This window comes from Halichondria panicea, chromosome 13 (genome assembly GCF_963675165.1).
Source record: "Halichondria panicea chromosome 13, odHalPani1.1, whole genome shotgun sequence".
NCBI lineage: Eukaryota > Metazoa > Porifera > Demospongiae > Suberitida > Halichondriidae > Halichondria > Halichondria panicea.
Genome location: NC_087389.1, coordinates 1,455,369 through 1,467,980, shown reverse-complemented (window position 1 = coordinate 1,467,980; position 12,612 = coordinate 1,455,369). Strand labels below are relative to the sequence as shown.

General features: G+C 42.1%; 5 protein-coding genes across 5 annotated transcripts; 2 read left to right on the top strand and 3 right to left on the bottom strand.

Moving 5' to 3' along the window:
* LOC135346333 (uncharacterized) lies at positions 1-1,441 on the top strand. Its single transcript, XM_064543924.1, has 6 exons — positions 1-162; positions 356-541; positions 595-775; positions 837-1,034; positions 1,090-1,230; positions 1,299-1,441. The coding sequence occupies exons 1-6, from the start codon at positions 71-73 to the stop codon at positions 1,392-1,394; spliced, it is 894 nt and encodes a 297-aa protein (XP_064399994.1). The 5' UTR covers positions 1-70; the 3' UTR covers positions 1,395-1,441.
* LOC135346327 (aspartate--tRNA ligase, mitochondrial-like) lies at positions 1,264-3,970 on the bottom strand. The gene is made up of 13 exons (XM_064543916.1): positions 3,724-3,970; positions 3,488-3,675; positions 3,354-3,442; positions 2,988-3,111; positions 2,883-2,929; positions 2,755-2,826; positions 2,587-2,691; positions 2,383-2,532; positions 2,186-2,297; positions 2,022-2,107; positions 1,858-1,968; positions 1,703-1,778; positions 1,264-1,560 (listed from the first exon to the last, which is right to left on the bottom strand). The coding sequence occupies exons 1-13, from the start codon at positions 3,930-3,932 to the stop codon at positions 1,400-1,402; spliced, it is 1,530 nt and encodes a 509-aa protein (XP_064399986.1). The 5' UTR covers positions 3,933-3,970; the 3' UTR covers positions 1,264-1,399.
* Positions 3,971-4,176: 206 nt separating this feature from the next.
* LOC135346335 (thioredoxin-like protein 4A) lies at positions 4,177-4,897 on the bottom strand. The gene is made up of 2 exons (XM_064543927.1): positions 4,629-4,897; positions 4,177-4,537 (listed from the first exon to the last, which is right to left on the bottom strand). The coding sequence occupies exons 1-2, from the start codon at positions 4,779-4,781 to the stop codon at positions 4,262-4,264; spliced, it is 429 nt and encodes a 142-aa protein (XP_064399997.1). The 5' UTR covers positions 4,782-4,897; the 3' UTR covers positions 4,177-4,261.
* Positions 4,898-5,011: 114 nt separating this feature from the next.
* LOC135346331 (uncharacterized) lies at positions 5,012-8,312 on the top strand. Its single transcript, XM_064543922.1, has 2 exons — positions 5,012-6,888; positions 6,953-8,312. Exon 2 carries the CDS (start codon positions 7,007-7,009, stop codon positions 8,273-8,275), a length of 1,269 nt encoding a protein of 422 aa, XP_064399992.1. The 5' UTR covers positions 5,012-6,888; positions 6,953-7,006; the 3' UTR covers positions 8,276-8,312.
* LOC135346324 (flap endonuclease GEN-like) lies at positions 8,268-12,610 on the bottom strand. The gene is made up of 11 exons (XM_064543913.1): positions 12,412-12,610; positions 12,147-12,345; positions 11,909-11,998; positions 11,028-11,108; positions 10,580-10,815; positions 10,201-10,324; positions 9,691-9,839; positions 9,413-9,492; positions 9,250-9,308; positions 9,102-9,192; positions 8,268-9,048 (listed from the first exon to the last, which is right to left on the bottom strand). The coding sequence occupies exons 1-11, from the start codon at positions 12,537-12,539 to the stop codon at positions 8,381-8,383; spliced, it is 1,905 nt and encodes a 634-aa protein (XP_064399983.1). The 5' UTR covers positions 12,540-12,610; the 3' UTR covers positions 8,268-8,380.
* Positions 12,611-12,612: the final 2 nt, after the last annotated feature.

The window sequence follows — 12,612 nt, the reverse complement described above, 5'->3', positions numbered from 1 at the left end:
AGAGGCGTGGCTTGTTCCACCTTGCAAGGTAGGGGAGGGGCTGGTAGCTTCTAGCTGCTGTGCTGCAAAGATGGAGAGGCGTATAGTTGTTCTTGTTGGAGGCAATGAAAGAGTCGTGAGCACTATCAGTTGGTCTGATACAGCTGAGGATGTCATCAGGAGGTGAGACTGTCTCTAGCTGACCTCATGATCTAACTGCTTAGATCTAGACTACTTCAACTATTCAGTATTTAATTTTAATACATAAAAATCGGAGTCTGTTTATAACATAGCTCTAGCTAGCTAGCAACACTGTTCACAGTTAACTACTTCAGTCTAAGTGTGTAGTTGCCATCTCTCACATTTCTTACTACAGACTAGTGCCTCAATCCAAGAGCAGTTCACCCCACATTCTCCTGGAGACATGGGGAGGGTGCTCTCGAATGATACGCCCAAGAGAGAGAGTGATGAATGTGTTGGACGGTTGGGGGTTTGGGTGCCAAGATGAACCTCTGCTACAGTTAATCAAGAAAAGCTCTAGTAAACTGTACAAATCAAGAAGGTAAGAGATATTTTTACCTACATATAATATACAAAAAACAATTTCTGGTCCAGAACAAAGAGAAGATACCATTGCTGTAAAGTTGCGGCACGGAAGAGGGATCCACCTACACCATTACAACCTCGCTCCAAGAAAGCAAAGATGAGAGACATTCTCACTATTATTAGAAGACTTAGGAAACAGTTGCTCGACTACAGGACGCTAACAGCACCAAATCACCCATCACAGAAAAAGGTGAAGCCTCAACAAAAAACATTGCTCACACTCAGCCTGTTTTTGTTGTGTTAACTTGCAGGTGTCATTTCCGGTGGACATCAGCTCCCTCCCACCTGAACTTGAGGATGATTTTGCCGCTCTACAAGAAGCTTTGATCGAGGAAGAGAGGGAAGAAGCAGACCTTCAAAGAAGAAAGGAGGAGCTTACTGGTAACATTCTATCACAGGAACGCGAGTTGGGCACTTTGAAGACATCAATATCAACACTGGAAGCTAAGGTAAGTATTTCATCAATCACACGCATCTCACTCACACAATATTATTTTTATATAGGTGAAAAATGAAGAACACAAGAAACTACGTCTGATTGAGACGACAGGACCACCAGAGCTTGAAGGGGCACAGAAGGAAGTTGCTAAGCTACAGAATGATCTCAGCGTTAGAATTAAACTCAACAAGCTCCAGGTTTCCAAGGTAACCTATAATTATATAGTAGGTATGCTCATACCACAAAATTATCAAACTTTCGTCATCTTCAACAGTTGCAAGAGGTGAACAACAACGTATCGAAAGTGGAACAAGAGATTGAGGAAGTCAACAAAAAAATAGCAACACTAAGACTAGAAACACATTTGTGAATTGTTCAATTGTTTTTGGGTATTATGTGATAAGTTGCTAATGTCTGTTTGTCCAAACTAGAGGGGGCACCAGTTAGCAAGTCCTTGCTCTGATACGATTTGGGGAATGCTATCACCTCTCTCACACTGCTGCTCTGACAGAGTACAGCCATTAGGCGATCAAAACCTGCAGACAAAAAAAAGTTTACAGCTGCAGCAATGCAAGGAAAAAATTCCAATATTAGTGACGAGACTACGGTAGTCACACAATACGCACGCAACCACTGGACTTAAGATTTCAGCAATAGTAGTAATTATGGTAGTGGCACCTAGAGCGATCCCTCCGTGAGGTGGGCAGCCGGAGGACAGTCCCCGCAACAAATGAGAGAATTCTTCAACCGGAACCTGTAAAGCAACAAACTGATAATTGAAATCCTGCAGCGTACAGGTACACAGTTGCAGCATTGTCACACAATAACTGTACTTTGAGAATATTCTTGAATACGTCCCTCTGTAGATCCTCAGAGTGGATACGTATAGACCCTCCTCCAAGCTCCACCCCATTGACAACAAGGTCATAGTGCAAACTGCGTATCTACATGCAAGGGGTGACACGTACAACTCAACTCATAATACAGAGGGATTTACATTTTCTAGTTTGGACTGATCGGAAGAGTAGATAAGTTGTTGGTGGTCGGGATGAGGGGCTGTGAAGGGGTGATGAGTGGACTCCACTGTGTATGTGTGTGTGTGTGTGTGTGTGTGGGGGGGGGGGGGGGTGACACAGTTGGTATGGCACAGATGATCTGTACATTTGTGTGTGTCCTTGTTTCTTGTGAACAGAGGAAAGTCAACAACCCACAGAAAGTTTAGTGTGCTGGAATCCGAACGGTCCTCTCTTGTATCCGGCTTGTCACTCTTGTACTGATCACGAAAATAATATTGAAATACACACATAGGTACGTACACTACAGGCACACTGGCCGTTATGTATCTGCTGTTTACCTACTTTTTCCATAGCTGTGTTGTAGGTCATCCTGGGGAATGGAGTGGGCGGTATGTGGAGGTGTGGGGTGAGTTGTGTGAGGGTGGTGGAGAGGAGACCCTCTATCATTCCAATCACACCCTCCATGTCCACAAACGACATTTCCAGATCAACCTGATGTATGATAGCAAGACTATAAATTATCAAAATTATCATGCAGGTCAATACCTGGGTGAACTCTGGCTGTCTATCTGATCGCATGTCCTCGTCTCTATAGCAACGAGCAAACTGGAAGTAGCGGTCGATTCCTCCAACCATGAGCAACTGCTTAAACTGAAGGATAAAGTATGATTATACTTCAACACAAAACAATATAATTATCTGATTCAGTCTCACCTGTTGAGGGCTCTGTGCTAGCGAGTAAAACTTGCCAGGTTTCCTAGTGGGCACAATGAACTCTCTAGAACCCTGGAGTGGAAATTAATTTATTAAATTCGTTTAGAGAGCAGCCTTACAAGGCTTACTTCAGATGTTCTCTTGAAAAGTGTTGGCGTCTCAACTTCCACAAACCCTGTATGGAAATCAAGCGTACGTAACAACAACGAATGCATTGACATTTTACAATGCACCATGTTCATGTGCGAGGTACTCCCGCATTGCCATAGCAACTTCAGACCTCAGTCTCAGGTTACGCTGAGTGTGTGGTGTACGTAACTCCAACTGTCTCTCCCGCAGTCTCAGCTCTTCAGTCACCTGGACACAGGAGTAGCTAAGCAACACATGAATTCAATAGCTCGTAAAAATCTTATCAGAGGGTGTACAATTATATAAATTAATGTCAAGATAATTCTTACACGCATTTATATCAAGTATCACATACACTGCATGTATTTTACTGAATACAATCAGTTACGGGCCAAATCTATTGTTTTAATGAACACAATTAACCGTACATTTATAATTTTATTCTCTCGACTCAGAACACAACAACTTACAACCAGTCCCTTTGTGGAGGGTAGGAAGGGAAGCTTGGGAGAGATCTCGTTGAGGACTTCCAAAGATTCTACCTCCACTTCCACACCACCTGACCAGACATCAATATTACCATGACGATTGATTGTTACCATACCTGTGTGCATAGAGGAGTTACGATCTTTCTCAGGACGAGCTTTGACCACACCCCTTGCCATGACGACTGTCTCAGTACGCAGGGACTCAATGAGATTAGCCCACTTCCCTGAGTCACATGTCAGCTGAACCGTCCCGGAGTGGTCACCCAAGGGAACGAATGCTATGTCAATTCCTTCACCAAGCAACCTGAAATTTGTTTCGCTCAATATAAGACGTACTTATAACTGTTTAAACCTCTTCTTTCTGGTCCACCCACAGAGCGTGACCGTCTCCCCGAGGTTGCTCTCAGTGAGCTCTCCACAGAGGTGGCTTCTGTAGCTATGGCTGCAACTCCCAGACCCTAGTTTATTGATGGTGTCAGTAGCAATAGTAGAGCATTTATAGGGGATCTGGGACAGCACACTCCTGACCATTAGCCACCTGGGAGCAAGAGAAGACAACATCTTGACTGAGTCCTCCACGTGGCTTCAGCTACGCCCACTATTAAGCTAGTGAAAGTAGGGGAAAGGTCGTCTATGGAAGAAGCGGTTGTCTAGGGGAAAAATGGTCATTTGGCATGACTGTCCTTTTTGAGAAAACATGCTCACTACCCCGGCCCCCCTCGTTAAGCTGTAATGTTTTCAACTACCATATCATCAATGCTCACTACTCGTTAAGCTGTAATGTTTTCAACTACCATATCATCAATCACAAGAGAAAAATAGTATGGATTAAAACAGACACGTAATGAATGAATAATAATAAATTATGTGTTCATGTAAAGTTCACGAGGTTAGTATCTGTATTTCGTGGAGTAGTCTTTGGGGGAGACAACGAGACCCCTCCCCTTCCGAGCACCTCTGTATACAGTCTCAACAATGTCCACCATCTCCTGTGGATCTTCCAGTGCCCAGTTAATCTTGTTGTTGTTACCAGTTCCCAAATCGATCATGATGTGTTTATTACGATAGAAGAACATGACTGTACATGGGTCGTAGAGCTCGTACATTTTGTTGAAGTCGGGCACTTCGTTGATGTCCACCAAAAACATGGCAGCGAAGTTTTTCACCTGTGTTGAATGAATAAATGCAATGGGGGATAAAATCAGACACAGTGATTACATTTATATGCTATTCATTGACGACATATCTATGACTTACACTATCAGCTACTTTATAGAGCATCTCATCCATTTGCATGCAGGTAGGGTCCCAGTCATGGCCAAATCTCAACACCACCACACGCTCCTCCTCTGATAGAATGGCCTGGTCCACTTGCCAGCCGTTGTGGAGATGAGCGAGCATGTAAGACATCTTGGCAATACAGTAGATCAGAGATAGCCTAGCCTTAGAGAGAAAGAACTAGAGCGAGAGATTTGACTCTGATGATTGTTCTGGTGTTCACTAAATAGAACTAACGTAGCATTCACATACAGGTCAAAGTTTTCTATTAGCCGATTGTTTTCTTTTTGTACGATGATCTAGCTTATCCTCGATTGAGAGCCGCTCAGAAAAATAATTTCCTTCTGCGCATGCTTAATAGTACCATAGATGATACAGTACTGACGTGGATGTGAAACGTTTCCGGATTCCGGTATTCTGCTTGAAGCTATCATAGTAACGGGCATATCCGAGGTAATTTACTAGTTTCCGTAAATTAGGCAATTTGTTCCAAATAAACGCCGAGGAAATTATCGAGGTTATACCAAGCAGCTGTGTAAGTGAGTTGGCAGAACTGGCCAGAGACAGTAAAAGAGAATCTATGTATTAACAGAAAGGATATTGATGCTGCAAGTGTATTAAGCGAAGACAGTAGTAGTGACTGTGAGGAGGTAGAATGAGTAGAGGAAGTACAGTCCAGTGCAAGATGATATTAACTATTCTATAATTAGTCTAGTAAATAGTCTATAATTATTATTTTATAGTAGATCTACCCCTGTACCCATGTAATTATATCCAAAAAGCAAGTCACTCAATGTTGATAGCATGCATGTAGATCAAAAGAAGTGTGGCTGACTCATAACACTAGCATGAGATAAGCAAACGGGTGAAATTGTTGATGATCTGTACGTGTACGTGTACATGCTAATAATTATTATAATAGTCTTGAGAGTATTAATTTATAGTACACGATAAACTGTTTCTTGATCGTTTACAAAGTGGCTGTGAGAGAGACACATTCCAACTTGCCGGTTCGAAATTCCTATACAAGTGTAGATACACGGCACTTGAAAAGAGGTTGGACGTTAATTGCTGTCTTCACCGATGGTGTTGCCTAGAGAAGTAGCACTCGAGTAGGTTCTGGGATAAATTTCACTTGATAGTATAATTAGCTAACATTTGGCAATTGATATCTTAGCTCAGCGAAAGACAACACTGCAATTTGGAAAGTTAATGACATGTACATGTACGTGTGAACTTATTGATAGAAATCATAATAGTAGTTAGTTGTAATAAGAATGTAGGATTAATTTTTGTTTAACATGTACATGGATTTTACATATTTTTCTTGAGGCTGTATTTTTCCAATAACTTTACTGTATGCTTAGTTAATAGATTCTCCTGCTGCATCAATACACGAAGGTTTTCATCAGCTAAATATGCAAAAAGTAGGCTCACAGGTTTAGAAATAATCTCACGCAAAAAGTGCAACTAACTCATGCTTTAGCCCTTTCTATAGCACTTAAACTTTCATAACAGTTGTCAAACATAGATTCTCCTCGTAGTTTACAGTGTACTTCAAGTATTACTACTGAATGGTAACCTGAATATTTACTGTCCAGGCCAAAAATCTCACACAAAGTATTTTTACAGAAAAATTTATGCTAAAATATGATATTCTCCCATGAGCTTAGAGAAACTAGTCTTACCTACAAGCCCACTGCAAGTATCAATGTGTGCCAGTCATTTTCACCAGTTTTCAGACACGGAACACTGTTTACTACGCTCTGGTTGCTATATAAACATGACAGTTACAGGGTTTCTAACATAATCTGCTCGTTACGATGATAGCTTCAGACAATTCCCGTGGACCCCTCCGGATACTAGGCCGTTTCACATCCACGTCAGTACTGTATCATCTATGATAGTACTATTATCTATGAATGTTAGAAATCGTTTCGGTTGAACCAATATAATTGTTAGAAAAATTCCAGCATCAATTAGACAATGAAGAAAGGGACCAACCCTTGTAGTTATGTACAAAGCAAGGCTGATCTATTCTTTCTACAGTTGTCTGGCAAATCAAATCATGTATTGTTGCATTCAGGAAATATGGATTGATAGTATCAGTTGGATATTTAAGAGAGATAAACAGCTGTTGTTGAGACTGGAGAGACTGTTGAGCAAACTGCAACACTGTGTGGTACTGACTGATTGCAGAGCATTCTGAGAACTGTTGTGACCATCCTGTTGACTCTGTGTAAGTGTGTAGTCATAATATTAATACTTCAGTCCGAAATATTTTACATTTAAATCCAATGCAGTTACTTCTACGGAAAGAATTTGAGTGAAAAAAGAAACATCCAAGTGGAAAGACTATGTCTACAGGTTTTCTATCGATTATTGTACTGCTTGCATTGGGCTTGGCAGAAGCAAGAATACTTCACAATAATCCCGTCAACCAACTTCAAAAAATCCCGAGGATCACCAGAGACGCAGAATGCTCCAATGAAAACCTTAACTCCATCTTCCAAAGTTGCCAGGAGAGTCTGATCCCCGAAAGTAGTGGCTCAATTGCAAGACAATTCTGTGGCAGCTCTTGCAAAGATGAAATAGCCAGCTATGCAAGTTCCTGTAGCCACACTAGTTTCAGCGTCAACATCACAGGTACTTGCTTGGTGAACAACAACCACCCTCAGTGTGTATTCGCCGTCATTTTAATCAGACCAGGAGTTTTGTCATGCAGAGCATCAGCTGTCAGCAGCAACAACGAGCTAAGTACAGTACCCATCAACCCAAGTATTCCACCTATTTGCTCTTTGTATTCTACCTACAATTCAACAGGAGAGTACTTTCAGATTGAGTTTGACTCTGTTCTCATGCGACCTACCATTCAACCACCTCTTTCTCCACCTTGGAGCAATTGCAGCCACTACTACGAAGATTTTGGCCATCCAGTATCTACAGAGGATGAGCACAACGTTATCGCTGAGATTGAGTGCTCCCAAAGCCAATTGGACGTCATAATAAAAGACTGTGAAGAAGCTGTAAAGCCAGTTAATAATAGCAACATCTCACAACGATTTTGTGGAGGAACTTGCCGAACTCAAATATCTGCATATGCAGCCTCTTGTAATATGACCTACTTCAGTCTAAACATCACAGGATCATGCCAAACAAATCTAACAGACACACAGTGCATATTTGCTGTTGTTTTGATAAGACCAGGAATCTCTGTATGTTCAGCTACCAGTGTGACAGATGACAACAACTTAATAGCTGCTCTACAAACAGACACAACATTAGATTCGTGCTGCATTTTGCATTCATCGGTAAACACCACTGGTGAATTCTACGAAGTACAACCTGACCCCCTAACAGGAACCCCCCTCGTCCAACCCCCCTTGATGCCACCCTGGGAGAGTTGCAGTGCCTACACAGAACTTACATGTAACGCTGTGACCACAACGATGAGCACTACAGCCACTCACCAGCCTACAGCCAGAGCTACCACTCCTCCAAAGCCTGTCTCGACTACAACTGAACTAGGTCTACCACCTTCATCAGACTCAGCCTCATCCATGCACCCATCATTTCATGTACTGTTTTATGTTTTCATTTTCATATTCATTCTCAGTGTTTTATAAGTTTTTTAAAACATTATAACAGTTGCATAAAATAAAACGTGGTGTGATAATAAAGCTATTCTACAGAATACGAGGCAAAAGGGTATAGAAAACAAAGTTATACAGTCAGTCAATGAGGATAGGTTCGTCTTTCGAGCCACCATTAGGCCTAGACTTTTTCTTTGACTGTGTAGTAGATTTCTTCTGGTGAAAATAAGAGTCCAGCTGTACCTGAGCTTTTGCAGTAACAGTGGGAGCAGTTTCAGACACTTTAATAGGGCTTTTTCTTAGTCTTGAAAACAATGGTAACTCTTCTTCATCTGAACTGCATCTGGTTTGGAACTGAGTGGGTAGATAATTCTCTGGAATGGAAGTGCTTGAGAGGATAGGTGATGATCGAGTAGCTGAAAGGGTGGTGTCCAACGGAACAGTTGTATGTGTTACTTGTTGATGCTTGTGTTTGTGGAGTTGTAATCTCTCTGTGAGTGAGGGTTCATCATCGCTGTCTGAGGAGTCCACCTGGATGACTGACATGGGGTGTGAGAGGAGGGAGGGTGCGGTTACTGAACTACTGGCTGTTGACTGTGGGGGTGTTGAAGGTGTACAAAGTGAGGGCTCTCTATGAGTAAGAGATATCAGCGTAGGAGAATGTTCGGATTTGGAATTGATACTGTGACTTGCAGTAAGTTCATCTGAGGTCAATGGCTTCATGTTTTCGCTTTTGGGGGAGAACTGATCTTCAAGGATAGACTGAGATAATTTCGAGGGGCTTTCCAGTGGGGTTGGTTTTTTGCCTGGAGAAAACGTTGGGAGTGAGTATGGGCACTGGTTGCTAATGATGAATTACCTTTCGATTTTCCTTTTTTTTTGGCTTTCTGTTTCTCAAGTTTTGCTAGCTCAAAGCTCTCACAGACTTCAGGATACGCACTTTCAAATATCTGCGTAATACATGTACATGTACATACTAGTGAAATAAATGTACACACAATACAAACCTGTGCCTTCTCGATGGTATTAAACTCTACGGTAGTGAGGTCATCACAAAATTCCTCCACTGTGTGTAGGAATTGTCATGGTTAAAACAAGGTAATTCGATGAATTGACACACAACTCGTTAAATTAGCAAATTAAATTACGTAAAATTTAACGATCACCTACCATTCCCAGCCAGTCTGTGTTGTGCATTCCACTTGACTTCAAAGCAGGCAACTTTCTTCTCTCTCCTCTCTTTGATAATGCTGTAATAATAAGGTGTGGTCAACAATAAAACATCGAGTCACCAAGTCTAGGAATCGAACCGTGGTGACAAGCCAATTAACAAACCGCATTCGTTATACTACAACATACACTCCTTAGAAACACATCTGTACAAGTGTACTAGAATGATTGACTCAGTACTTGTCACAACACCATGGTTACACACTAGCTATGGTTACCAAGTTGGATGAATGGAGCATTTTTGTCCGTTTCTTGTCTTCATCTCGAGATCAGAGCTCTTCCTGCTCATGACCCAACGAGTCAATAGCACACGGGCCTTTGTACAAGTGCTCTCCACTGGCCATTCCAATTGCCTCTTAAAAAAAAGCTGAATAAGGGAAAATAAGGGCATGTCTGGTGACGGAGTTGATTGTTTATACAAAGGAAGGACAAAACAAACTAATGTCAAGTAAGTATACCCATTCATTATGCTTCTCCAGACAATAACCATAGCAACTCTATGGTGATAGTATGCATTGCGATACAATGGCACATCTTGGGAACAGTCTACGCATAACCTCATTAATGGAGTACATATTTCCTTACACGGCAACCTGTCATGGTAATTATAAAGCCTGGGGGAAAGTAATACATATACAAAGCAAAGAACTACACAGGATCACACGAATGCAAAAACCAATCAGTACTCATACAGGTTACCATGCAAACAACTATTATTATCCATGCACCTGAATGTCTTGGACTAGTGGTATTAGCCATGAGAGATGGTCTCCAGAGGGTAATCTGTCTCTGGACACCATGAACTCTTTGATGATGTCTTCATTAGGAAAGCCAGGTACGCCCCTTGACAGTCTGACTGGCATTTAAGGAGGGTCAGTGCAAGTACGTACATTACACATTGCCAACTAATTCTTAGTCTCAATCAAAGCATTTCGTCAACGACAAAACTTGGGTTTGACCAATGCTACATCAATACTACAACATAATTGCACTGTATAGTTGTATAAAACAAAGCTCATATTTACGCATACAAGGCTTTAAATTACAACACAATGCCCATAAAAGACCATTTGGACCTATAACAATAATACGCTTTTTTATTCTCACCTTTGAACTTTACCCTCTGACCCCTCATTGGAGCCGGAAAACTTCCTCAAAACATCAAGACTGTCGTGTGGTTTGCCGGAGGCGATGAACTTGAGAGCAGCTGCTTGACCCACTCCAGGCACACCCTGAGGGCAGTAATCACAGCCGATGAGGAGGGCAAGAGAGACGAGGTCCCTTCTGGTCAGTCCAAGCTCTGTCTCCATACGAGATGCAGTGTAGCAGTCCACAGTGGAGTCCTGGGGAGGAGATGTGTGGGGGTAGGGTAAGCTAGACGTAAAGTTGCTAAGAATGATCGCCTAATATAAGTGACACCTACAACTATCCAACTGACTCCTATAGGGTAAGGCTGGCTCATATGTGTAACAATTTAACATAGACTACAAAATTTAATGACTAGAAGATGTTGCATACACATAGGATGTGGTGAAGTGAGTGCATGCATAGTTACGGTAACACTGAGATCCTTGTAGACAACAGTGGCTCCGTACAGGAAGGCATCTCCATCCTGAGTCAGCACTCCGTCCACTAGCTGCAGGACACGAGAGAGAAAATGCAGCAATTTAGCAGACAAATAGTTTTACTATGGATCGAGAAAAATGTGAAATGCAATCAAGACAGTAAAATTTCCAGTTGGAAGCTTAGCAAATGATTCGCTAGAAGCAAAGCAAACCACGCTATCAATGCGTCACTAATTGATACAGAACTAGACAGTGGCACACAAACTAAACATTCTTCCAGTCTACATATAGTGTACACAGGCTACTGAACGGACAATGAATACAACAAGACTGAGTGTACAAAAAAAACACGATCAGACAGCTATTGTGGCGTTGTACCAACATGACCAAATAGACATAGCCCATTTCTAACAATTATGTTATTGTACACAACGTACAGAACAGACACACATTATTTTATGTTCTTAGAAATGTTTTACTGGTAAAAATGTCTAGTCAAAAGAAGGTGGAAACACCTATAGGTAAGATAAGAATAGACATAGCCCATTGCTAATTATAGTAGCAATATGCAGGCTATGGAGGGTGGTGGTGTCTAGGGAGTGGGCTGACAACAAACAGCAAACAAGGCAAGCCCAAACGAGAAGTTAAGTGGAGGGGCAAGTATAGCAATCCCCTCCAAAGTATCAGCCAAATAATGTCATGCATGATACTGTCGGTATGAGGCCAATAGCATTGAACTGTCTAACTACTTTTAGAGAATTTATGCTTTCAAATATGAGGTTAGAAAACAAACCATGATCATAAGTTATGACTGGAGAACAAAATTAATGCTTCCAGAGTTACGTATGGGTATAGTCAATGAGACCCTCACCCCCTCTTTGTTGAGCAAGCCACAGAGGGCCTCCGCCTCCCCCACACTCTGCAAGTAGGGGACCCCCAGCAGATCCAGCAGATCCTTACACTGCAAGGGAATACAATCAGTGAATGGTAGACTTATTAGAGTATATCAAGTGTGTGTGTGTTGCCACAAAATTCATTGCTTGCTAACGAAATTGAATGGGGAGGGGATTACAGTTAGTTCAGACATTACCCATACTGGGTGACCTCACTTCTTTAATGAGCCTATTGAAAATGGATCGCTGTCCTGTTGTTCTTTGTCTGCCCCCTCGTCCCATAGCTCGAGCTCTGGTATCCATGGCGGCCCACTTGAGTGGTATGGCTTCCCCGTCCAGGACCACCACCAACCGTACTCCCTCACGGCAGAGACGCAACACCCGCACAAACACATGACGTAGGTGTGGCTTCAGACTGTGTGGGGGAAATGTGAATCAGAGGTTTTAATTAATACTAATTTATACTGCTGTAAGTATAGACCTTGGAATGGAGCTAGCTTGACAGACCCAGCCGCTTAGATCCACGGCAATTTTTTTTCCTGCTAGTGAGGAGAGGGGTAGCTCTTCTTTGACAGGAGCCAGCACCGTCCATAGCTCCCGTACACCCATCACCGTAGGAGGTCGACAGCTATAAACGTAAACAATGCCACGTGGGTAGCTCAAAAAGAAAGGCGTGGCTAGC